The sequence below is a fragment of the Acomys russatus genome, chromosome 32, assembly GCF_903995435.1.
Source record: "Acomys russatus chromosome 32, mAcoRus1.1, whole genome shotgun sequence".
Taxonomy (NCBI): domain Eukaryota; kingdom Metazoa; phylum Chordata; class Mammalia; order Rodentia; family Muridae; genus Acomys; species Acomys russatus.
In genome coordinates, this window is record NC_067168.1 from 33,628,981 (window position 1) to 33,656,628 (window position 27,648).

At 38.3% G+C, this 27,648-nt stretch overlaps 1 protein-coding gene across 1 annotated transcript in view; it reads right to left on the bottom strand.

Annotated features, from left to right (window-relative positions):
* Positions 1–27,648, bottom strand: part of Dock3 (dedicator of cytokinesis 3) — a 328,616-nt gene that overhangs the window by 266,774 nt on the left and 34,194 nt on the right. Inside the window, exon 2 of the mRNA XM_051140503.1 lies at positions 24,466–24,549. Within this exon, the coding sequence (XP_050996460.1) occupies positions 24,466–24,549 (84 nt within the window). The remainder of the gene's footprint in view (positions 1–24,465; positions 24,550–27,648) is intronic.

The window sequence follows — 27,648 nt, forward strand, 5'->3', positions numbered from 1 at the left end:
TTTACTAAAAGCAATCTACAGATCCAATGTAATCCCCATTGAAATTCCAACACAATTTTTGCAGACCTTGAAAAAACACTAAACTTCATAAGGAAAAACAAAAAACCCAGGATGGTAAAACAAACCTATAATGGGCATGGCAGCACACACCTTTAATCCCAGCACTCAGGGAGGCAGAAGCAGGTGGATCATTTTAAGTTCAAGGTCAGCCTGGTCTACAAAGGACAGCCAAGACTACACAGAAAAAAACTATCTTGGGAAAAAATATATATAAATAAACCAAAACCAAACCTATACAGTAAAAGGATTTCCAGAGGTATCATGATCCCTGATTTCAAGCTGCACTACAGAGAAATAGTGATAGCACATGGTAGGTTGGTCAATGGAATCAAATAAAAGACCCAGTCTTATATCTATATTTGATTATTTTTATATAAAGCCAGAAATACACAATGGGGAAAAAAGCATCTTCCACAAATGGTGCTGGTCTAACAATGTCCACATGTAGAAAAATGCAAATATATCCATATCTATCACCCTACACAAAACTCAAGTCCAAGTAAATCAAAGACCTCAATGTAAAGCAGGATACCCTGAACCTGATAGAAGAAAAAGTGGGGATGGCCTTCAATGCACTGACACAGGAGACAACTTCCTGAACAGAACACCAATAGCACAGGCACTAAGATTAATAAACGGGACTCCATGAAAATGAAAAGCTTCTGTAAGGCAAAGGACAATATCAACAGGACAAATGACAGCCTACAAAATTACAGAATTAGAAAAGATTTTTCACCTTCTCCACATCTGACAGAGGGCTAATATCAAAAATATATAAAGAATTCAAGAAACTAGGCATCAACAAACCAAATAACCCAATTTTAAAAATAGGGTAGAAATCTAAACAGAATTCTCAACAGAGGAATCTCAAATGGCTAAGAAACATTTAAAGAAATGTTCAAAGCCCTCCTCCATTGCTGGTGGGAGTGCAAGCATGCACAACCACCGTGGAAATCAAACTAGCACTTTCTCAGAAAACTGGAAATAGTTCTACCTCAAGACCTAGCTATACCATTCCTGGGCATAAATCCAAAAGATGCTCTACCATACAACAAGGATACTTGCTCAACTATGTTCACAGCAGCTTTACTCATAATAGCCAGAAGCTGGATATAACCTAGAGATCCCTCAACCAAAGAATGGATAAAGAAAATGTGTTACATTTACAGAGCGGAATCCTACTCAGCTATTAGTAAGAAGGACATCATGAAATCTGCAGGCAAATGGATGGAACTAGAAAATATCATCCTGAGTGAGGTAGCCCTGACCCAGAAAGACACTCATGTATGTGCTTACTTTTAAGTGGGTATCAGCCATAAAGTATAAGATAACCATGCTACAATCCGTAGACCCAAAGAAGCTAAGTATCAAGCAGAGTCCAAGGAAGGATGTTTGAAACACAGAAGGGGACATAAAATAGACATCAGACGTGGATAGAAGGAAGGAATTGGATGGAAAACAGGGTTGGGAGGGGAATGGAGGCGGAGGGGATCAGATGTGGAGAAAGCAGGGCTGGAAGAGTGTTGGGAGAGAGAACTGAAGTCAGTGGAGGCTCATCTCTGAAATGATCCTGAGACTTGGGACAAGGGAGGCTCCCAGAAGTCTATGGGGGTCACCCTAACTGAGACACTTGGCAATGGGGGATATGGAGCCTGAAGTGGCCACCTCCTGTAGCCAGTGGAGGGAGAGAGACACCAACCCACCCACAAATTTGCCCTGCCTATAAGATATGCAGGGATAAAGATGAAGCTGAGATTAAGGGAATGGCCAAACAATGGCCCAACTCGAGACCCACCCCATGAGAGAGAGCCAACCCCTGTGACACTATTAATGATGCTCTGCTATGCTTGCAGACAGTAATCTAGCATAACTGTCTTCTGAGAGGCTTTATCTAGCAGCTGATGGATACAGATGGAGAGACCACAGCCAAACAAGAGGCTGAGCGTGGGGAGTACTGTGGAAGAGCAGGAGGAAGAATAAAGGGAACTGGAGAGGTCAAGGGACTCCACAAGAAGACCTTCAGAGTAAACTAACCTGGGCCCATTGGGTCTCACAGAGACTGAACCACCAACCAAAGAGCATTCATGGGCTGTGCCTAGGCCCCCTACACATATGTAACAGATGTGCAGCTTGGTTATCATGTGGGTCCGTCCCCTAACAATTGGAGCAGGGACTGTCTCTCCCTCTGTTGCCTGTCTCTGGATCCCTTTCCCCTAGCTGGGCTTCCTTGTATGGCCTCAGTGGGAAAGGATAAAACTAGAAAAAAATAATAATAATTGAGGTAACCCAGCCCCAGAAAGACAAGCATCGTATGTACTCACTTAGAAGTGGACATTAGCTATAAAGTACAGAATAATCATGCTACAACCCACAGACCCAGAGAGACTAAGTAACAAGGAGGGCTCTAGGGGAATGCATGGATCTCCCTGGGAAAGGAAAATAGGATATTTTTTGCAAGTGGAGTAGGGGAAGATGGGGCTGGGAACAGGAAGGATCAGGTGTGAGAGGAGGGATGAAGGGAGAGAGTATGGGGAGAGATGACTGAAATTGGAGGGCATTGGGGGCGGTGTGGAGACCTCGTGCAGTAGAAACTCCTAGGAATCCACAAAGGTGACCCTAGCAAGGGCTCTTAGTAATAGAGGATATAGAGGCTGAATCATTGTCCATCTTCTGTTACCAGGCAAGACTTCCAGTGGTAGTACTGGGACACCAACACAACCACAAACCCTTTGACCTGTCCTGCTTGCAAGATATGCTGGGGCAATGGTGACAAAGAACATATGGGAGTGACCAACCAATGAGTGGTCTAATTTGAGGCTCATGACAGAAGAGGGAGTCCATTCCAGACACTGCCTGGATGACCAAAAACAGTAGGCTAGATAGCCAGAGACCTAGGATAGAATCAAACACAACTAGAGAAAAAAATCAGAAAAGGCTTCCTAATGATGTTCTACTCTACTCATAGATTGGTGCCTAGTCCAGTCATCAACAGAGAGGAAGAATTGTGGGAGCCAGAGGGTTCAAAGACATCGGGAGAGAACAACCCACAGAATCAACTAAGTTGAGTTCTTGGAGACTCACAGAGACTGAAGAGACAATTGAGGAGCCTGCATGTATCTGTGCTAGGTCCTCTGCATATATGTTGTGGATGTTGGCTTGGTGTTTTGGTGGGGACTTTTGATAATGGGATTGAGTTGTCTCTGACTCTTTTGCCTGCTCTGGGATCCTTTCCCTCCTATGTTGCCTCACTCAGCCTTAATGTGAGGTTTATGGCCAGTCTTACTGTATCTTGTTGTTTCATGTTTGGTTGATACCCCTGGGAGGCTTGTTGTTTTCTGGGAGTGGACGGGGGGGTGGGAAGGTAGGGGAAGTACTTGAGAGAGAGGAAGCTGTGGCCAAGAGATGTATTGTATGAGAGAAGACTATATAATCTATGTATCTATATATTCTATGGATATATAGACAGACGAACAGAGAAACAGAAACAGAGAGACAGACTGACAGACAGGCCTTCTACCTCTAACAAAAATTAACTCAAATGGACCATATACCCAAATGTAAAGTGCCAACTATAAACTCTCAGAAGATGGAGAAAACTCCTATAATATTAGGTATAATAATAACTCTTTAGATGCAAAACCAAAAACATGATTCATTAAATAACTGATAAGCTAGACTACATAAAAATTTAAAGTTTCTGCCCTATCAAAGACAATGTCTACTGAGTAGGAGAAAACCTTTACAGGGAACATATCTGGTAAAAATAGCAGTACCTCAAATAAATAAATATATATATATATATATCATACAATTCAACAGGAAGAAAATAAACAGCTAGTCAAAGTGTGGGAAAAGAAAGGAGAAAAGGTGTAAAGAAGGAAGATTAAATGAAGAGAGTAGAATGGAGGGAAAGGGAGGAAACCAAATTTAAAGATAGATAAAAGATAAAACTAGACATCTTACTAAAGAATACAGACAGACAGACAGGTAGGTAGTAGGTAGGTAGGTAGATGGAATAAAAAAGACAGTCATCATCATTAACTGATTTGAGAATTGCAAATTAATGATACAACTACACACAGAATCACCTAAATCCGGAATATTGGTAACATCAAATGCTAGGTAGTCCTTTAAATGTGTTCATTATTAATACCACATGAGGAAAATGTAAAATAGCATGTTCCCTTGCAGTCAACCCTTTTCCCAAGCCATCTTTCCTGGCAAGTACCAATCTATGTAGCTTCAAAAATGTGTTATGAGCAAGGCAGTTGTGCTGCACACCTTTAATCCCAGCTCTCAGGAAGCAGAGGAAGGTGGGTCTCTGAGTTCAACGCCAGCCTGGTCTACACAAAGAAACCCTCAGTTGCAACCACTCTGAGGGTCATGAGCATTGATCTCACTGAACTTTGGGTATCACATTTTCTCTTTCTTATCATGAATTAATTGTAATATTACTGAGTCAGAGTGTACTATTTCTGTACAATTATATTTGGTGTGCAGTGATAAACTCTAATGTCTTTTCCAACTTTACCCCAATGTATACTTGTCCCTAGCAATAACTTTAATTTTCAGGTTAACTTTTTGAACTTCTAAATATGAGAAAGAATTGACAGTAACTGTCTTTCTGTGTCTAGATTATTTCATGAAACACAATGTCCTCTAGCTCCATTCATTGTATTGCCAATGACAGGACTCTGATCTTATTTACATTTTAATAATACTCTGGTGGGCATCCAGGTTGAATACTTAGTTTAGCCACTATGAATAGTGCCACAATAAATGTGTACGTGCATGTACCTCTTTGTTACACTGACTTCATCTTCTCTGGACAGCTACCAGATACAGGAATAACTGAATCATATGGTAATTCTAATTTTATAGCATTCTGGGGAATCTCCAAACTGTTCTGCATAATAGCTGTTCTAATTTATATTCCTACCAAGAGTATATAGACGTTGCTTTTTTCCACAACATTACCAGCATTCGTTACTTTTGGTCTGTTTATAATATCTTCTAATTGAAGTAACAAGGTATTTCCTTGGAGTTTTGAACTGTATTTATCTAACAATGATGATAGTAAGTACTTGAAGGCTAATTTTATTTCTTTTTTTACCTCTGCCACCATAATCACAAGTCACGCCAAATTACAACTTAAATAACAAAACACAATTGAATATTTCATTTTGGGAAATACTGCTCTTGTTTCAAGAATTGTTTATAGTCCTTGGACAACCTCTAATACGTAGGCCTTGTTAGATCAAGTGCATCACTAAGTATGTGTGAGAACAGCACTTACAGTCTCCTGCCTCAAAACACTGGAAGAAACAAGAAATACAAACAGCAGCTCCACCAGCACAAAGCTCAGAGCATCTAAAGGTTGAGGACTCCTTGGTGAAATACTGAACAGACCTGTCCGCTTATATTTACTTTTTAATAACAGTTATTCTAACAGGGGTATGACAACACACTATGATTTTTATTTGTATTTCCTTGGTGACTAGTGATACTGGGTATTTTTCACATGTTACTTTGCCTGGCAACTTTAGTTTCCTTTGAGAAATGTCTGCTTGAAACTTTACTGTTAGTTGATCAAATCATGGTCATGTCAATTACTGGTCTATTTTATCACAAGAATATATACATCCTAGGTGTAACAGATAGGTGTAATTCTATATACAGATAAGGCAAAATAGTTAGATAAGGTATTCAAAAACCTCAGAATCCTACAGAATATTGCATTTAGAGATTTTTTATTGTTTTAAGGATTCTTTGACAATAAGACAGGTTATCTCCTGGCAACACCCAGCCTACCTCAAAGAACATCAGAGAACCTCCTTATGGAGATGGCTTCAAATGTGGCAAACCAGCCACTGGGGAAAATGTCCTCATTTCAACCATTGACAGAGTTCTGCCTAAAAATAGGCAAGCTTGGATGCAGGCAAATTCCACCGCCAACTCTGCCAAAACAGGGTAGGCAGGTCCTCAATAGTTCCTGCCTCACAAATATGTCTGTCAAATATATTGAACCTGAAGGCTGAAGATGATGCTCCACCATTATAGAGAGTTTTGTGTGACTGCTGAGGCAGTAAACTATCTCTGTCATTTTTTTCATTTTGGAAGCTGCTAACCTGCACTTGCAGTTTACTCGGGTAATTAGTTTTATTCCTTCTCAAGTCTCCGATGGGGTTGAAGACCAGATAGTTTAGTCTTACAATTAAGCTTAGTTGTTTAGGGGTTGAGATGTTTTTAGGTCGAGATAGATGTTTTAAGTTGACAGAAATGAGATATGATAGATATTGATTTACATTCAGAATTTTAGGCTCACCAAAATAGGAAAGATGTTTTCTTCAAGGTTGCCAAATATAAATAGCCAAAACACTATGAATGTAACATTTATATATTTCCTGGTTGTTTTGTGGTTCTTCTTGCTGTGTGTAGTTTATTTTATTTATGTGTAATAAAGAAATACAATTTTAAAAGACAGTAAGAGAAAAAGAAAAAGAAACTTTTGCCCCGTTTTAAAATGCTTGCTTCTTTGCTAGTGTGTTCTTCTATATTCCTAATAATAGCTCTTTGTCACGTACATAGTTTACAAGTATTCCCCCTTCTGTTAGTTATGTCTTCACTCTGTTATTTCCCTTTGCTTTGCAGTCAGCAGCTTTTCAATTTCACAAATTTCCATTTCATTAATTGATAGTCGCTTTTGTTGCCTGTGCATTTCAGACCTGATCCAAAAACTCCTTGCTCAACCAAAGTCATAAAATGTTTCCACAATGTTTTTCTTCTGGAAGTTTTATACTTTAAGGGTCTGACATTTAACTTTAACTCATTTTAAGTTGGTTTATGTAATGTGAGATAGGGTCATATTTTATTCTTCTACAAACAGAGATGTTCAGTGTTCCAAGTATTAGGGTTAGATGTAAGATGTTTCCCATAGAATCATGTGTTCAATCACGTGGTCCCCATTTCCCAGTGCTGGTTTGAAGGCTAGTTTGGAGCTGTCAGAAGCAGGAAGGACTTAGGTGAAGAAAATGGATGAGCAATCCATCAAGAGCTTCACAAATAACAATGCAAACTCACCTGAAAAACTATCTGACAACCTTGTTGTGTTCCTAATTTTAGTGGAATTGCTTTGATTTTTCTCTCCATTTAAGCTGATGTTGGCTATGGGCTTGCTGTAAACTGCCTTTATTATGTTGAGGTATGTCCCTTGTGTCCCTAATCTCTCCAAGACTTTTATCATGAAGGGATGTTGGTGTCAAAGGCTTTTTCTGCATCTAATGAGATGATCATGTGGTTTTTTTCTTTCACTTTGTTTATATAGTGGATTATATTTACCAATTTATGTATGTTGAGCAATCCCTATATCTCTGAGATGAATCCTACTTGATCATGATGGATGATTTTTTTTGATGAGTTCTTGGATTCTGTTTACAAGTATTTTACTGAGAATTTTTGAATCTATGTCAGTGTTTCTCAACCTTTCTAATGCTGTGGCCATTTAGTACATTTTTTTCATATTGTGTTGACCCTGAATCATAAAATTATTTCATTGCTACTTCACAACTATAATTTTGCTGCTGTTATGAATCATAATGTAAATATCTGAGATGCAGGATATATGATATATGATATATGACCTAAAGGGGTCGCAACCCACAGATTGAGAACCACTGATCTTTATTAATAAGAGAAATTGGTCTGTAATTCTCTAAGGGAAGGAAATAAGGGAAGGATATAAGGGAGGATATAGATTTATAGAATAAAAAGTAGATTATTGAATCTATTAGTTTTAAATATTTTATATTGGTATTTAAATATTTTACATTGGTACTGTAGATCAATGGAAATTTAAGACTATTTTATTTAACTTTTGTTTTATGTACTGTACATTGTATATTGATAGAAACTTAAAACTGTATATTGTATGTTGGTTGAAATTTAAGATCATTTTGCTCGACATTTACTTAATGTATTATACATGTATAACTCATTTGAAAAGGTGATGTATAGTTCTAGTCTTATGAAAGCTAACTGTTATAACTTGTTCACGATGGTTGGAGATAGAAATTGATAGTTGGTCACGTATAAATCTTATTAGATATTAAATTATTTAATTATAAAATAAGCTTTATTTAGTTTCTTGTATATGTTTTTTAAAAGACTAGATAATCAGAATGCTTATATTAAGAATGACTGATTTTTAAGGCCTCTAAAATGAAATAGAAAAAAAACAAAATAATGAGAGGAATGCAGAAAAGGCAACAGTAAAACTAAGAGCTCTAAAGGTTTGAAGTTTTGTTGCTGTTTTGTGTTTGGTTGGTTTTTGGTGGGGGTTTTTGTTCTTGGTTTTGTTTTTTGTTTTTTGGTTTTTTTTTTTTTTTGGTTTTTGGTTTTTGGGGGTTTTTTTGTTTTGTTTGTTTGTTTGTTTTTGAGATGGGGTTTCTCTGTAGTCTTGGCAGTCCTGGACTTGCTTTGTAGAGCAAGCTGGCCTTGATCTCTGAGATCTGCTTGCCTCTGCTTTCCTGAGTGCTAGGATTACAGGTGTGCACCACCACGCCCAGCTGGCTCTAAAATATTGTTTTGACTCTTCTAAAATTAGCCTAATTTGAAATAGAAATGGCCCTATTCTGTATTAATTTTTTCACTCAGACGTTGTAATTATAGTGAGGATGACTGAAAATGAAGTGTTTCTCTTTCACTGCAAACATTACTAATTACATTGAATAAAAATAATAAATTTAGTTGGGAATAATGGTGCACACCTTTATTTTCAGCACTTAGGGAGGCAAAGGCAGGTAGAACACTGAGTTCAAGGCCAGTCTTCTCTACAAAGCAAGTCCGGGATAGTCAAGGCTACACATAGAAACTCTATCTCAAAAAAAAAATAAAAAATAAAGCAAACAAAACAAAACCAAAAAAAAAAATTGTTAAGTAATGTTCTTGTGGACAGTCGGCAGTTTACACTTGTTCATTCAAATGCTGATTTCTCTACCTCACTATCTGGTTTCAATCTGTACATTGCATTGTGATGTTTATTCTAAGTATTTCCTGCGTCGTTTGTGTAAACACGTCACTATTTGTTCTCTGTATTGCGAATAAAAGCCAACTAGCCAAAGCTGAGCAGTAACAAAGAATAGGGTGGGACATCCTGGTCAGTAAGAGGAGGAGAAAGAACAGGAAGGACAGGAGGGATGCACATGGAGAGGACCAGGAAGCAGCAGGAAGAATGAGCCAGACCTAGGATATGAGTAAAAATCAAATATAATATGGGAAATTTAAATGGGAGGAAACTACACTAGCTTGGAGGTTTAGAATGGACTAATCATTGTGCAACATTGTGCTTTAGGCTAATTAAATAGGTCCTGGTGTCTCTGTGTGGTTATTTGGGTATATAAACTAGTTTAAGGAATAACCAGTGATATTACTGAAATTATAAATCAATATCAAATAATAATCATTTCAACAAATTTATTATTTATCTAAATACATTTAGTAAAGATATAAATTCAGTAATGTATATTCAAAAAATCTACATTAAAATACTAAAAACCTAAACTCTTTATTTAAAAAAGACTACAGGATGGCTCAGTGGGTAGAAGTGCATGTTCTGTAAGCACAGAATCCTGAGTTTGAATGAGACATAAAAGTGGAAAGAGAGGGCCAGGCATGGTGGCGCACGCCTTTAATCCCAGCACTCAGGAGGCGGGAGCAGGCAGAGCGCTGTGAGTTTGAGGCCAGCCTGGTCTACAAAGTAAGTCTAGGACAGTCAAGGCTACACAGAGAACCCCTGTCTCGGAAAAAAAAAAGTGGAAAAAGAAACTGACAAAGTTTTCCTCTAGCTTCTTTACAAATACTGCGGCACATGTTCCCATAAACAAATACCACACATATGTGTGATGATACACATGGACACAATAAATAAATAATTTAAACGTCATGTGTAACCAAATGTAATTAAAAATTAAGGTAAGAACCAAGGAAGGCTGCTGGACACCAGGAATGTCCAGCTTCTGACCCACAGCTCTACCTGCCTTCCAGAGGAGACCTGTCAGACCAGACCACAGGATCATTCAGTCTGCCAGGGCCCTAGGGACACATAGTTCCAGCCTCTGACCCACGGCCCAACCTGCCTTACCGAGGACGGCTGTCAGACACCAGGAACTCCCAGCCTCTGGCCCAGGGCTATACACGACTTCCTGAGGAGGCCTGTAGACACCAAAAACACCCAGCCAACACCAGGGACAACCAGATGGCTAAATATCAGGGTAATAACACAATCAACAAGAGCCTGGGCAATATGGCACCGCCAGAACCCAGTGATCCTTCTACAAAAGCCCTGAATATTCTAACACAGTTGAAATACAAGAAAATTACCTTAAATCTATTCTTATGGCGATGATAGAGGCCTTTAAAGAGAAAACAAATAAATTCCTTAAAGAAATATAGGAAAATACAAACAGGTGAAGAAAATTAATAAAATGGTTCGAGACATGAAAATGGAAACAATAAAGAGAACACAAACTGAGGGAATCCTGGAGATGGAAAACTTGAGGAGAACAGGAACAACAAATATAAGCATCACTGACAGAATACAAGAAAATGAGGAGTAAATCTCAGGTGTAGAAAATATAATTTAAGAAATCAATACATTAATAAAAGAAACTGTTAAATCTAAAAAGTTCTTGACACAAAGCATCCAAGAAATCAGGAACACTATAAAAAGACAAAATCTAAGAATAATAGGACTAGAAGAAAGAAAAGATTCCTGGCTCCAAGGACTAGAAAATATTTTCAACAACAACATAGAAGAAAATGTACCCAAACTAAAGAAAGGGCTGCCTATAAACATATAAGAAGTTTACCAAATTGATGGACCAGAAAAGAAAATCCTCCCACCACATAATAAACAAAACACAAAATATACAGAACAAAGAAAGAATATTAAAAGCTGTGAAAGGAAAAGGCCAAATAAGATATAAAGGCAGGCCTATCAGAATTATACTTGACTTCTCAACACAGACTCTAAAAGCCAGAAGGGCCTGGACAGATAGATGTCTTTCAGACCCTAAGAGACCACATATGTCAACCCAGACTACTATACCCAGCAAAACTTTCAATTACCATAAATGGAGAAAACGAGATATTCCATGACAAAACCAAATTTAGACAATATCTATACACAAATCCATCCCTACAGAATATAGTAGAAGGAAAACTCAACCCAAAGAGGTTAACTACACCCAAGTACACACAGGAAATAACGCCATTTCAGCAAAACCAAAAGAAGCGCAAGCGCGCGCACGCGCGCGCACACACACACACACACCACCAACAACAACATCAAAATAACAGGAACTAGCAATCATTGGTCATTAATATCTCTCAACATCAAAGAACACAATTCCCCAATAAAGAGACAAAGGCTATCAGAATGGATGCCAAAACAGGATCTATCATTCTGCTGCATACAAGAAACACATCTCAGCAACAAAGGTAGATACTACCTCAGAGTAAAGGGCTGGAAAAAGGCTTTCCAAGCAAACAGACACAAGGACAAGCTGGTATAACCATTCTAATATCTAATAGACTTTCAACCAAAATTAATCAAAAGATAGGGAAGGACACTTCATACTCATCAAAGGAAAAATCCACCAAGAGGACACCTGAAATCTGAACATTTATGTCCCAAATACAAGAGCACCCACATTGTAAACAGATGCATTACTAAATCTTAAATCACACATTGAACCCCACACATTAATAATGGGAGATTTCAACACCCTGCTCTCACCAATGGACAGGTAATCAAGACATTAAGTAAGCAAAGAAATAATGAAACTAATATCCCTGAGTCAAATGGACCTAACATATCTACAGAACTTTTATCCAAACACAAAAGTATATACCTTCTTCTCAGCATCTTACAGAACCTTCTCCAAAATTGATCCAGTCAAAAAGCAAGCCTCAACTAATACAAGAAAATTGAAATAACCCAGAGTATCTTATCAGATCACCATAGATTAAAGCTGGACTTCAACAACAAAAGAAACAATAGAAAGCCTACAAACCCATAGAAACTAAACAAAAACTCTCTATTCAATGACCAATGGGTGAGGGAAGAAAAAAATTAAAGACTTGCTAAAAATTCAGTGAAAATGAAGGCACAACATACCCCAACTTATAGGATACAATAAAGGCAGTGCTAAGAGGAAAGTTCATTGTACTAAGTGCCTTCATAAAGAAATCGAAGAGATATCTTAACAGCACAACTGAAAGCTCTAGAACAAAAAGAAGCAAACACATCTAAGAGGAGTAGAAGGCAAGAAATAATCAAACTCAGGGCTGAAATTAATAAATTAGAAGCAAAGAGAACAATACAAAGAATCAATAAAACCAAGAGCTGGTTCTTTGAGAAAAATCAACAAGATAAGGAAACTCTTAACCAAACTAACCAAAAGTCACAGAGAAAGTATACATGTTAACAAAATCAAAAAGGAAAAGGGGGACATTACAACAGACACTAAGAAATCCAAATCATTAGGTCCGACTTCAAAAGCCTGTGCACCACAAAATTAGAAAATCAAAATGAACTAGATTATTTTCTTGAAAGATTCCACCTACCAAAGTTAAGTCAAGATCCAGTAAACAATTTAAATAGTTCTATAATCCCTAAAGAAATAGAGCAGTCATTAAATCCTCCCAAGCAAAAAAAAAAAAAAAAAGCCTAGGGATAGATGGTTTCAGTGCAGAATTCTGCCAGACTTTCAAAGAAGAGCTAATACCAATACCCCTCAAACTATTCCACAAAATAGAAAAAGGAACATTGCCCAACTCATTCTATGAGGCCACAGTCACCCTGATACCTAAACCACACAAAGATCCAACAAAGAAAGATAATTTCAGACCAAATTCCCTTATGAAAATTGATGCAAAAATACTCAATAAAATACTTGTAAACCAAATCAAAGAACACATTAAAAAAATCATCCGGGGCTGGAGAGATGGCTCAGAGGTTAAGAACACTGACTGCTCTTCCAGAGGTTCTGAGTTCAACTCTCAGCAACCACATGGTGACTCACAACTATCTACAATGTGATCTGATGCCCTCTTCTGGTCCGCTGGTGTACATGCAGGCAGAGTACTGTATACATAATAAATAATAAATAAATAAATCTTTAAAAAAGAAAAAAATCATCCATCATGATCAAGTAGGCTTCACCCCAGGAATGCAGGGATGACTTAATATACAAAAATCCATCAATGTAAGCTGCTATATAAAGAAACCAAAAAGGGGGGGAACACATTATCATCTCATTAGATGCTGAAAGAGGCAACACCCTTTCATGTTAAAAGTCTTGGAGAGGCCAAGGGGACAAGGTGCATACCTAAAAATAATAAAGGCAATATACATCAATTCCATAACCAACATCAAATTAAATGGAGAGAAACTTAGAGCAGTTCCACTAAAATCAGGGACAAGACAAGGATGTCCACTGTCTCTGTAGCTCTTCAATATAGTACTTGAAGTCCTAGCCAGAGCCATAAGACAACTGAAGGAGATCAAGAGTATACAAATTGAAAAGGAAGAAGTCAAAGTATTGCTATTCACACATGATATGATAGTATACATAAGTGACCCCCAAAATCCTACCAGAGAACTCCTACAGCTGACAAACACTTCAGCAAAGAAGCAAGATACAAAATTAAGTTAAAAAAATCAGTAGCCTACTTTATACAAATGATAAATGGGCTGAGAAAGAAATTAGGGAAACAACACCCTTCACAATAGCCACAAATAATGGAAAATATCTTGGTGTAACTCTAACCAAGCAAGTGAAAGACCTGTATGACAAGAAATTCAAGTCTCTGAAGAAATAAATTGAAAAGATTTCAGAAGATGGAAAGATCTCCCATGCTCATGGATTGGTAGGCTTAACATAGTGAAAATGGCATCTTCTCAAAAGCAATCTATAGATTCAATGCAATTCCCATCAAACTATCAACACAATTCTTTACAGACCTTGAAAGAACAATTTTCAACTTCATATGGAAAAACAAAAAAACCAGTATAGCTAAAACAATCCTGGCCCAGTGGGTACACAGAGGAAGAGGAAGCAAGCTATCTGGATGAGATCTGATAGGCTGTGGTCATATGGTGGGGGAGGAGGTCCCCTTCTGTCAGAGGTCTAGGGGAGGGAAATAGGGCAGAGGTCTAGGGGAGGGGAAATGCAGATCAAAACAACCCTGAAGTTCCATCTTACACCTGTCAGTTTGGCTATGATCAAAACCTCAAGCAACAGCACATGTTGGCATGGTTGTGGAGAACAATGAGTAGTCTTCTATTGCTGGTGGGAGTGCAAACTTGTATAACCACTGTGGAAATCAATCTGGCAGTTTCTCAAAAGATTTGGAATAGTTCTACCTCAAGATCTAGCTATACCACTTCTGGACACATACCCAAAAGATGCCCCACCATGCTACAAGGACACTTACTCAACTATGTACATAGCAGCTTTATTCTTAATACCCAGAAACTGAAAACCCAGATGTCCCTCAACCAAAGAATGAATAAAGAAAATGTAGTACATTTACACAATTAACTACTAGTCAGCTATTAAAAACAAAAACATCCTAAAATATACTGGAAAATGGATAGAACTAGGAAAAAAATCACCCGAGTGAGATAACCCAAGCCCAAAAGGACATGTATGGTATGTACTGATTATAAGGTGGTATTAGCCATAAAGTACAGGATGGCCATGCTACAATCCACAGACCCAAAGAAGCTAAGTTACAAGGAGGGCTCAAGGGAGGGTGCTTGAATCTCACTCAGAAAAAGCAATAAAATAGGCACTGGAGATGGAGGGAAGGAAGGAGCTGGATAGGAGAGGGAATGGGGAGGGGAGTTAGGGATAGGAGTAGGAAGAGCAAGGGAGAGAGAGCCAGGTAAGAAAGTGAAATCAGAGATGGGCAGCATCTCTGGGATAGGGGAGGCCCAAGGAAGTCTATAGGGGTCGCCCTAGCAGAGACTGCTAGCAGCAGGGGATATGGAGCTTGTAGCCAGGCAGGACTTCTGCCTACAAAACTTTTAACCCAAAATTTGTCCTGCTGACAAGATGTGCAGGAACAAGATATGCAGGGACTTGAGACCAATCGCATGAGAGAGAACCAATCCCTGAAACTATTAATGTTACTCTGCTATGCTTGTAGACAGGAGCCCAGCATAACTCCTCTGAGAGGCTTCACCCAGCAGCTGATGGGAACAGATGCAGAGACCTACATACATGGACTGGTCCTAAGCCCCCTGCACATATGTAGCAGATGCACAGCTTGGTCTTCATGTGCATCTCCCCAAAAACAGGAATGGGAGCCCTCTCTGATTCTGATGCTCTCTTTGTATCCAGTTCTCCTAACTGGACCACCTAGTTTCTTCAATGGGAGAGGACGTACCTAGTTCTGTAATGACTTAATGTGCCAGGGTGGGTTGGTACCCATGGGGAACCTCCCCCTTCTCTGGAAGAGGAGAAGGGAGAATGAGGAGAGGGTCATGCAAGGAGGGGAACTTGGGAGGAGAGAGGAGGCTGCAATCAGATGTAAAATGAATAAATAATTTCAAATGAAAAAATAAAAATAGGCATCCATATTCAGGGGCTTTTCATGCCCATGATCTAAGGAAGAAGTCACACACACACAAAATTAAGGTATGAAATAAAACTAAATTTCTGGCATATAAATATTAATTCCTCTCTTATACTAGGGATTTTAAAATTATGAGTGTAATGGTTACTTTTATTGTACTGTGACAGAGTACCTGACAAAGCAACTTATGGGAGGATTGGTTTTGCTCATGGTTTGAAGAGACAGTCCACTGAGCAGACACAAGACAGCTGGCCACACTACCTCTAAAATAAGGCAACAAAGAAAGACACATGCCAGTACTCAAGATACCTCCCTTCTTTTTCTCTTTTCACTCCCAGGCCCCAACCTGAGAAATGATGCTGCCCACATTTATGGCCAATTTTCCCTTCTCTGCTAAATTACATCTCTGTATATGCTAGAGATCTCCTATGTGGTAAGGTTAACCACAGCACATTCTGCTTAAGTAATTGGCTCCCAAAGAAAAGGAAAATATTATAGGAAGCTCTTCTTAAACAAAAATAACTGTGTTAGGCTGAAAAGAAAAAAACAAACCATGAGTTTTAGAAGACCTGGATTTACAATACTTTCAAAGGTAATAAATTCATAAAAATATTATAGACTGTTTAAATGTCATTAATGTCCAAGAGAAGAAACTGAGAACACTAGACAGTTTCCATAAAAGGAGGACACACAATAGTTTGCAACTGTGATTACATCAATTAAGTTCTCAGCAACTACCTGATGTGAAAATAAAGTGAGAGCTGTGAGATTTACATTGGTCATTAGTCACACCAAACACTTCATATTAACTTAAAGTCACTTCAAATCAACTTGAAAATTGTTTGTTTTATTTATTTCATTTTAATTATGTTATATTAAATAAGCAAACAAATAAGGTAAATACTAATAAAAATCTATTTGAAAAATAGTCTTGGTATAAATAAGAGATTAATTTATGTGAAAGGCATAACATTTAAACACATGCATAACATGGTAATGATGAGGGGGTAAAGTGGTAATGACTTAGGCTTGTGCCACATTCTGTGCTAGAAGTTTTACCATCTATTATCTCAGACACTGATGAATATCACTTTGGTAAATATGTGTTACTGTTGAGATTTGTAAAATGAACTTGCTAGTCCCCCAATGCAAGTGAAGCCAACCCCAAAGAGGCAAAAAGTACCACTCCAACTGTTGCTGATACAGAGGCTACAGAACAATGTGAGCAGTGTTAACTCAAAGAATGGAGCCTCTATACAGACCATGCCATGTGACAGTCAACAATCAGCAGCCAAACCAGGTGCAAATCAAGCAAGTCATATCAAAAGTACCAACTGCAGCTCGAAGAGGTATATGCTTTGACATGAAATTTCAAGCCTTTTATTTCAAAGATGTAACACATTTTTCACTGACAAAAGTAAAAGAATCCAAACTTATTGGTCCTTAACTAGAGTAACAAATACCTTTGTAGGAGATCACAGACAAGCAAAAGATACATAAAAAGCAAGTACACTCTCTTATCCATCCCATAATTTAAATTAGTCTGATTTAATTTTTTTAAAATCATGCTGGCTGGTAAGATGGCTCAGCAGGTGAAAACACTTGCTGCGCAAGCCTGGTGACCTGAGTTCAATCCTCAGCACCAAGTAAAGATGAAAAAAAAGAACCAATTCCACAACATTGTCTTCTGACCTCCATACATGCACCATGGCACACATGCCTGCACACACAAATAATGATAAAAAAGAATTTTAATTGTTTGTTTGTGAAGGACAGATTGGACTGAGTGCACATTCTAAATATCATGTAAGAAACCAACTGTGAATTTGAGGGCCAAACACAAATCCTACAATCTTTAAAAACTACTTTCTTAATTTGGTATGTCAATAAAAATATGCATAGCCTGGAAAATTCTTGGTGTAGTTTCCAATTATGTAACTAATAATAGGCAAGAAAGTGCCAATCAATTATAAAACTAAGAAAATTTTAGCAGAATTCAGCCCCAAAAAGTGGAAACATAATTATTCGAAAGGCTGACTTTCAAAATTATCTTTCCACTATTTTCACTGAAAAGCCTAAAGAATAATCTTGTATATTTATTCACATAATTTACTGCTATTTATGACCTATAACTATAAAAGTTGGTAATCAGCAATAACTAAATATGCATTCAAAATCTGAGAATATGCTTCCAAATGAGTCATTACTGTCTTGAAAGTAGTTATTCTAGAGAGCCCTAAACAAAATTTAATAATACTACCACAGAATGGTAGCACTCACATCCAGGATGAGTCTTCCCCATTAGCTATGCTGCTCTGGAAGCAGCCTCACATGCCCAGAATAACTACAAGTACCAATTTTAATTACTTTACAGAAAGAAAACTTGAGGGCTAGCGAGGTCATGCTCACTGCACTAAATCACCCATAATAAGCTATATACAAAATTCTGGTTTCTCATGACCCACCTCACTATCACCTCCACAAAGTCAAGGGCATATCCAACGGAAATACTAGACGAGACAATAGCAAAGTCAAGGGCATATCCAATATTAGACGAGACAACAGTAAGTAGCTCAGATGTCTAAACACAAAGAATATCTATCATGTTGAGTTGCCAGAAGCCATTCAATTCCATGAGACACATGAGAGATTATCAATGTCATTTTGAAACTCTAATAAATTTGGTTTCAAATATACACACAAAACTACAAAACAAATTAAATCCTCCTCTGCCCAACAGAAGCTATCTTCAAGCTTCAGGAAAAAGTACAGACTTTTTTGTTTTGTTTTGTTTCAAAACAGGGTTTCTCTATGTAGCCCTGGCTGTCCTGGAACTCACTCTATAGACTAGACTGGCCTTGAACTCAAGAGATCCGCCTGCCTCTGCTTCCTGGGTGCTAGGATTAAAGGCGTGCACCACCACTGCTCAGCCATAAAAGAACTATTTTTTAACATTGGCTTACTCATTTCTTCAATACTACTTTTAAAAAAAGACTACTGTCGGGCGTGGTGGTGTACACCTTTAATCCCAGCACTTGGGAGGTAGAGGCAGGAGGATCTCTGTGAGTTTGAGGCCAGCCTGGTCTACAAAGCGAGTCCAGGACAGCCACGGCTACACAGAGAAACCCTGTCTCAAAAAATTATAAATAAATAAATAAATAATAAAAAAGACTACTAAACTTGTGTGAAATTGTATCTACAATATAATTCAAAAAAGAAAACAGATTTATTCTCTCCAACTTGATAATAGAAACACTCTTATAGAACAGCCAGCATCAATTTTAAGACTATAGGTAATACAAGAACATACAGCTAAGTCCAAAAATAATAAGAGAATTAGAAGGCAGAAGTGTTAAGTAAATGTTGCAATTATTTTTTATAAAACTGAGTTTGTTTCTCAGTTTCTCTCTTAACCTGGCTATCACACAATAGTTGAGATTCTTTAATATGTGTTTAATAATAAGCTTCAAAAACAATAACTGAGTAGTTATTACTCGACTCTTAACCCTCTAAGCTAATCAGGTTCCTTCCCAGCAAACATTCCAGAGATACTTGCACTTTGTAGCTTTCCTGCCTCAGCCCCTTCTGATGTATTTGGACCTCTCCCATGGCTGAATCCTACTTCCCCTCCAATTACTCCTCTGGCTGGCAGGAAGTCCAGCCCTGTTCTCTCCCTTGCTCAGACAGACACTAGCTGCCAAGCCTCTTTGCTGACAGGGGAAAATTGGGGAACAGTATACAACATGAGACAAGAGAGTCTCAGAACAAGGATTGCAACCAGATATCGAGGGTACAGAAATCAGCATTTTAATTACACAATAACCTTATGGCTACAGTAGAAACTGGAATCAAGTGAAAAACCTACAGAAGCACATGACAGAGTCAAAGTCAAAATAGCTTATAAATCATGAACCAGTCTAAAAAAGCAATAGATCTGGGAATCTGTGTGCCATTCCAGATTGGGTAGATTTCCCCTCTTCCCAAAATATCTTTTTTTTAACACATTTTTATTGAAAAATAAAATAATTCATATTGCATCTCATTTTCTATCCCATCCCATGCATCCTCCCATTCCTCCCTCCCTCCCACTTTCACCCCAATCCCCCTTCCCTATGACTGTGACTGAGGGGGACCTCCTTCCCCTAAATATGGTGCTAGGGTATCAAGTCTCTTCTTGGTAGTCCGCTATCCTTCCTCCGAGTGCCATTGGGCCTCCCCAACAAAGGGACATGGCCAAATATGGGGCATCAGAGATCGTGTGAAAGTCAGTCCCCAGTCTCCACTTAACTATGGAGAATGTTCTGTCCCTTGGCTAGATCTGGGTAGGGGTTTGATGATGACTGCGTGTTTTGTCCTTGGTTGGTGCCTTAGATCAAACAGAACCCCTGGGCTCAGATCCACCCATCATAATGTTCCTCTTGTAGGTTTCTAGGACCCTCTGATCTACCTACTTCTCTATCCCCTATATTTTTCTCACCTAGAGTCTCAATAGGATGTTCTCACCTCTATCCCACTTTCCTGGTAGGTAAAGAAGATGCTCCAGCACACAACAAGAAAATTTGCTCAACCATGTTCATAGCAGCCTTATTCATAATAGCCAGAACATGGAAACAGCCTACGTGTCCCTCAGTAGAAGAATGGATAAAGAAACTGTGGTACATTTACACTAAGGAATACTACTCAGCTATTAAAAACAAGGAATTCCCAAAATTTGTGGACAAATGGATTGAACTAGAAATGATCATAATGAGTGAGCTAACCCAGAAGCAGAGAGACTCAAATGGTATATACTCACTTCCCAAAATATCTTATAGACAAAAGGGAGACATTTTCTGAACACACACACACATGCAAGCTTAGTATATATGTCTGTGGGGGTGGAGGAGGGGAGAGGGAGAGAGAGTAAGAGAGAGAAAGAGAGAGAGAGGGAGGGAAGGAGAGTGTGTGTGTGTGTGTGTGTGTGTGTGTGTGTAAGTCAAGTCTCTCCTACTTCATGGGTTCTGAAAAATCGAACTCAGGTCATCAGACATTACGGTAAGTGTCACATCACTGGTCCTCAGGGAGTTAGTCATCTTGAGAAGGTCTCGTCTGAGACTTTTAGTTTGAAGTCAGAAATCTCTGTATGTTCCTATCTCTAGCCCACAGCAAGTATCAATTTACTGAATAAGTGACTAAGGTATCTGCCTTGCAAGCTACTTTGCCTATAAGAAAAAAATTCTGAAAAAAAAAAAAAAGCAAAAGACACTGATATGTAGACTATGTAGAAGTAAATGCATCTGTGGTATACAAGGGAACAAAGGTTGCTTTCGCCCCCAGACTATAAAGTAGGGCAACAAGTGATCAAATATGACTAAGTGTAGGAGCTAAGTCTAGAAACAGCAGAGTCTATGGAGTAGTAATGTGTGAAGAAGTTGCCATTATACTGCCCTCCCCATTTTACTGTGGAAGATAGTTAACCCATAGCATCACCCTATCTGTCCCCAGCAGGCGTCATCAAAGGTGCCAGGATCAGATAGGCTTGTAGTGTCAGACTGTGTTATATGAATGTGAACAAACAAACAAACAAACAAATACTAGGGCAAATTGCTAGGAGAGCAGGATAGTGCCCTATCTCCTATTTGCAAGATAACAGAAATGTCATACATGGCTCTAGTAACCAACCATTACAATGTGATGATTACTCTTTACTGTCAATTTTATTGAATTTACAATCACCATGGAAACAGACCAATTGGCATGTCTATGAGAATATCTCCAAAAATGGGTAAAGAATGAAGACATACCCTAAATGTTGGTAAAAACCATTCTATAGGGTCTTGGACTGAATAAAAGGAAGAAAGCCAATAGAGCACTCATCCCATGCTTTCAGGTTGCAAATGCAACCTCATGCTCCTATGGCCATGGCCTCCCTCTAGGATGAACTGACCTCAAACTGTTAGCCAAAATAAACTCTTCTTCTATAGACTGGTTTTGTCAAGTATTTCATCACAGCAACAAGAAAAGTAACTAATACAGAAGTAGCAGTGTTAAGCACTGAAGAGAGCCATCTATGGCCTAGGTTCTCTCCAAGAGGCACACAGCTGAGAAATAACTGAAAGAGCATCTGTTTAGCACAAGTTAAGAGAATCCATCCCTTCCATGTAACTAATGTTGGCAGACAGGAGACTTTTACTTTAATTCATGTAATTTTATTTCTACTAAGATTTTTTGTTATATCTGCTTAGCTTGAACACATACACACATATCTTTTCTCTTTTCTTCTTTAAAATTTCTTACTTTTTTCTTTTTCTCTTATTCTTCAGATTTTTTCTCTTGTTCCCCTCTTTATTTTTTTTACTACTTTTTGAAATATTTCATCTTTTTTACTATTTAGTTCATTGTTTATTGTCCCTTTCTTTGCTATTCTTATTGGTGCTGTAAGGGTTCTTGTTTTAAATTAGTTATTACTTCATTTCCATATCATGTTTGTTTTTATGATGTAGTTGTCACTATTTATTTTCTTCTGTATAGTGCTAGGGGTGAGACCCAAATGCCTTGAATGTGTTGGGTGGGAAAACTGCCACTGAATCACACCAAGTCCAACTGAGAAAGTTCACCTAAATATAAATAAATTTTATCTTGTATAAACCTTATTATATTTTCAAAAAGAGAGAGAAATTCAAGTCTGATCCTCTGCAAGAGTAGTAAATGTTCTCGACCACACAACCGTCTCTTCAGCTCCCCGCCTTTTTTCTTTGCATTTTTTCTGGGTTTATTTTTCTGAGACCCTGAGAATTTATTTGGTTGATGTCTTGGTGGTGGTGGTGGTGATGGTGGTGGTGGTGGTGGTGGTGGTGGTGGTGGTGGTGATGGTGGTGGTGGTTGCTGCTGCTGCTGCTAGTGAGGCACTTTAATAACTATAAAGTTTCCTCTTAGAACTTTCTCCACTATGTTTCATAACTCCTAATTTGTTATGTTTAATTTAGTTCTATGATTTTTTTTCTTGGTTATTCTTTCAAAAACTGTATTTTGATCACAATGTGAAAAAATGTTGATTTCTAAGAATATTTAAAATGAGCACTGCGTTGGAGATAATTTTCCAGCAAAGCATACTACTAAACTTGTTTGTTTCCAGGGGCTGGAGAGACGGCAGTAAATAACACTTGTTGCTATTGTAGAAGATCTGAGTTTAGTTCTGTGGCTCACAAATATCTATAACTCTAGTTTCAAGGGATTCAAGGCCTTCTTTTGACCTCTGGGGATACTAGGAGAACAGGAAGGTAAGACATTTATATACATAAGCTTTTTTTTTAAATCTAATTTAAAAATATTTTTAGAAAATTTATATGTTTCCACAGTCATGTTAGGTTAAATTTATAAGCCCGCATAGCAACAAACCAACTGGATCAGAGCGTCACTACCACATGCCCACAACACAGCAGCTCCTCTCCTTTGTATCATTTAAAGGGACTTCTAGTCGTACTGAAAGGATAGACTACGCTGTTGAAGTTATTTCCAATTACATCAATTTTATTCTTTTTTGGGGGGGGCACGGTTGCTTGTTTGCTTACTTGGTTTTGAATATGTGTTTGTGTGTATGGCATGTGTGTGCAATCATGTGTGCACAAATGTTCATGCAGGTACACTGGTACAAGTGGCTGTATGTACTGTGTGCGTATGCATGTGGAGGCCAGGGCTGATGTAGGGTGTTGCTGTCAATCACTCACCACTCATTCTTTTTTCACTTGTATGCGTGTGAATATGCATGAGAATGTAGGTGCCCACGGAGGCCAAGCATGCCGGGTCCCACTAAAGCTAGAGTTACAGGTCAGCCTCCTTATGTGAGTGTTGGGAATAGAACTTGAGTCCTCTGAAAGCACAGTGCGTGTTCCTAACCACTGAGCCGCCACCATCTTATATTTGAGACTGAGCCTGGAGCTGAGAGATTCAGCTAAACCGGCTGGCTACAGTGATCTGCTTGTCTGAGACCCTAGTGCTAGCATTCCAGATATGGCACTGGAGGTCCAAACTCAGACCTTCTTGTGTGAGCTGTAGGTACCTTTACATCTGAGCTATCTTCCCTGAACCCCAATTTTTTGCTAATGCTTTGATTCTGTATAATTTCTAACTTGATTTTTTTGTTGTTGTTGTTGTTTGGTATTTAGAGACAGCATTTCTCTGTGTAGCCCTGGCTGTCCTGGACCTCACTCTGTAGACCAGGCTGACCTCAAACTCACAAGATCTATCTGCCTGCCTCTGCCTCTGCCTCTGCCTCTGGAGTGCTAGGATTAAAGGCGTGCACCACCACCGCCTGGCTTCTAACTTGATTTTATTGCAGAATTTTGAAAAGTATATTTTCAGAATGTATAAATGTCATGGTAAAAATGGGACATATATAAGAGAAAAGGAAAGTAATGGAATCAGACTTCACTGGAGCATATATTTGATCTTACAACAGCTAAAGATACCTAGTCAATCTGACAGAAAAACAAAGATGAACCAATAACAATTCACTCAAATGCAGATAAGTACAAACAGATTTACAGGAAATTAAAAATGATCATTTGACATAATATGTTAAATTAATATTCTGATGGCCAGGAATGTCTGTTACTACATTAAGGCCAAAAATTTACACCTTTGTGTTGAATATAAATTAGCAAAGATTTTATAACAGTATTTAATACGGTTGATAATGGCTTCACAAGGATTGCTTTAAAATCTATTAGCATAACCTTAACAGTAACTGAGCACTATTTATGTGTTTTATAGGCCCATACTTACCTTCACATTTCTCAAGAATCTGAACTGTTTCTCCTATTTCTAAGACCAGTCCTTGAGGTACAGATCCTCGAAAGCTGCATATCACTAGAAAAGCAAGGATAAACATATCAGTTAGTATTTTTTAAATATTCACAATCAGAGTCACTGAGTTAAACACTGAATTTTCCTTATAAACTCTCCATTATTTAATAATTCTTGTTTTAATGTGTAAGCCTCTTTAACATAGTCAATATATTGTGAAAGGTTAATATCATTTCATCAGAAAGTTACACACATTGTGGCAAAATTATTATTCCTGAGCGGTGTGAACATCCTCCTATATAAAAACACTTCGTGGCAGCTGTTAGGGGAAAAGAGAAAACCAGTAGCTCACAAAAAGACATTGAATTTAGGGTCTCTGTTTGTTGGACTATTAAACTCCATATTTATATCTGTAGACAGAATGGTCTTATAGATATGCTATGTAACTCTTGACATATGCAATGAAGAAAATGCTACTGGAGATTTTGTTCACCTTTTTGTTTTACATATGCATATTTACTGCTATTAGCAGCATATAACAGTTTCAACATCAATTCAATTTGAGAACTTATTTTTTCATGTTTGTTTTTTAATAAAGAACCTCATTCTTGTAATAAAGGCATTAGGGCAGCAGCCCTGGCCATCTTTACCTAACCATTTCCTTCATATTCCCCTTTGTTCAAATTTCCTAGGTATATGAAACTTGTTGGAAAATCCAGTATTGTAGTAGATTGCTATTTTACATATTTAAAATTGCAATATTGCGTCTTCTCCCTTCTGTGATGATTCTGTGCTTAGGGTGTTAGATGAGCTCCATGTAAACTCTTTCTAAGAAGGAACTAATATTTTTAATGGTAAAACACTTCTAGAATTAACATTTATCTTTATTAACCTGTGTCCTATGCTTTGATTTTAAAATGTGCAGTTTTAACTTAAATTTGTCTGTTATACACTTAAACAGAACCATAGATACTGCTAAGAAACAGCACCAGTCCACTCACCCTTCCTTTTTGCCTAGTCTTTTTTAAAGAAATGTCCTAATGACTAGAATTGAATGCACTGTCCAGCTCAAGTTTACATAGGTAGGTATGAAGTATCTTAGGAAAAGAAAGGCAAAAGCTTTCACAAAATCTAATTTCTGTACATCTGTGTCTGTGGTTTATACAATCTTCTTTTCAATCACTCTTCCCTAAGACTTGACATTTTAGTATTTTGACCTGTAAATTGGTTTGAAAATGTTACTGTACTTGTGTATCTTGAATTCTTATCTCATTGTATGTTTGATTTAAGCGATTTCAGTAGAAATTATAAGTTGACTATTCAACTAGTTTTGTAGGCTTTCACTTTGCTAAACTATTTAAAAATATCATTCAATTACAAGCTCCTGGTTATTATTACAGGAAAAAACAGTAGCTTTTAAAAACATTTTTCGCAATAATATTTTTATTAATTCTGTGGAATTTCACATCCTACACCTCACCACACTTACATCCCAGTCCTTCCATATATCCACATACCCACAGCAATTGCGGCTTCTCAACAAAACAAGAGCAAACAAATCCAGTTGGTGCAGGCCACAGATATCTACATGGCCTTTGGTGGTGACATGGGGCACAGATATCAACACAGATCCTGGCTGCAGTAGGACCAGAGACCCAGACAGTTCTCTGTGGCAGCATGCCTCCCCCCCCCCCCATCAACATGGCCTCAGACCACAAATAGACGGACAATCACATGGTGTTACATGGGCCTGGCAGCATCAAGACCACAAACCCACACAAGCCCTCAGCAGAATCACTGGCCGCAGCAATCCTTTGAGGATGTCTAGTTCAAGAAGTGAAACATCTTGGGCATCTGAGTCTGTGCCTGCACAAGCTCCAGACTGCTGCACACCACCTTGCCAATCCCACTGGGAAAAGACATGTTCCACTGTCAACCACAGCCCTTTCTCACACCCGTCACCATCCTCACAGCTCCCACTTGGCCTCTCTCCATAGCACATACAGCACTCCTCCCTTCCATCATTCCCACCTCTCCATCACACATTTGTTCTCCATAGTGGTGTCTGGGAGGCCTGGGCAGCTTGGGCAGCTTGGGCAGCTTTTGCCATCTGTCCTTCCCCCATCCCCTCCAACCCCCATGTTCATGTAAGCATAGGTTCCTTTTTAACATTTTGATATTTGTAAAAGTCTTAAAAATACTCATGAGTTTAAAAATTAGATTAGTTCAAGTCTTCAAGAAATCAAAATTTAAGGAACAGACACCCAAAATAAATTCAAAAATTGGGTTTTCTTTTCTAGTCATCCACTAACCATGTTATCAACAGTTCAGAATCATGAGGATGCTGAGAAACTTGACTGTTCACTTTCTTGGCTCTGAAAATATGGATGGTTATTTTTAAATTGTCTGTTAGAGACATGAGAAAAATATAAGGCAGCCTGTGGCCCTAAATAGCTACATGCCATCTTATGACATTTTAAAACTTATATATGACTACTGTTCTGCTCTAATGACAATTTATGTCTAACTTAAAAGACAAAATTTTGGCCAGGCAGTGGTGGCGCGTGCCTTTAATCACAGCACTCGGGAGGCTGAGGCAAGCAGATCTGCCAGTTTAAGGCCAGCCTGGTCTACATAGTGAGTTCTAGGGGAGCTGGGGCTACACAAAAACTTTTGTCTTGAAAAACAAAAAAAGACAAGGTTTTGTTTTGTTTTAATGTTTCAGACTTGGGCTCTTAGGAAATTACCTTAGCAAAACTGAAATTCATTTAAGTATCTCTTTGTGTCTTTGAAATAACAGCTTTGTAGGCAACTATCTTTAAATGATACCCTATGTATCTATATGACTTTCAGAATTATATTAACTATGTATCTGAACTTCATATAATATAAAAATGTTTACATAATGAAAGACATATAAAGTCAATGCATTCAAAACAGCCAGCTAACAGCTGTTGCTCACCCAGGGCTTTCTCAGCAGCTAAGTACAGCTGACAATACAGCAGCTGCAACCAGAGCCAGCCTGAGCAATGGGCACAGGAGGCCAGAGCACAGCCCTGCTTTCCCTGGGCTCTGGGTCAGGATAAATAGGTTGAGATAACCCCCTGGGCACATAGAAATGCAAGGCAGTTCCATGCCAATACCCTGAATGAGAACAAGAAA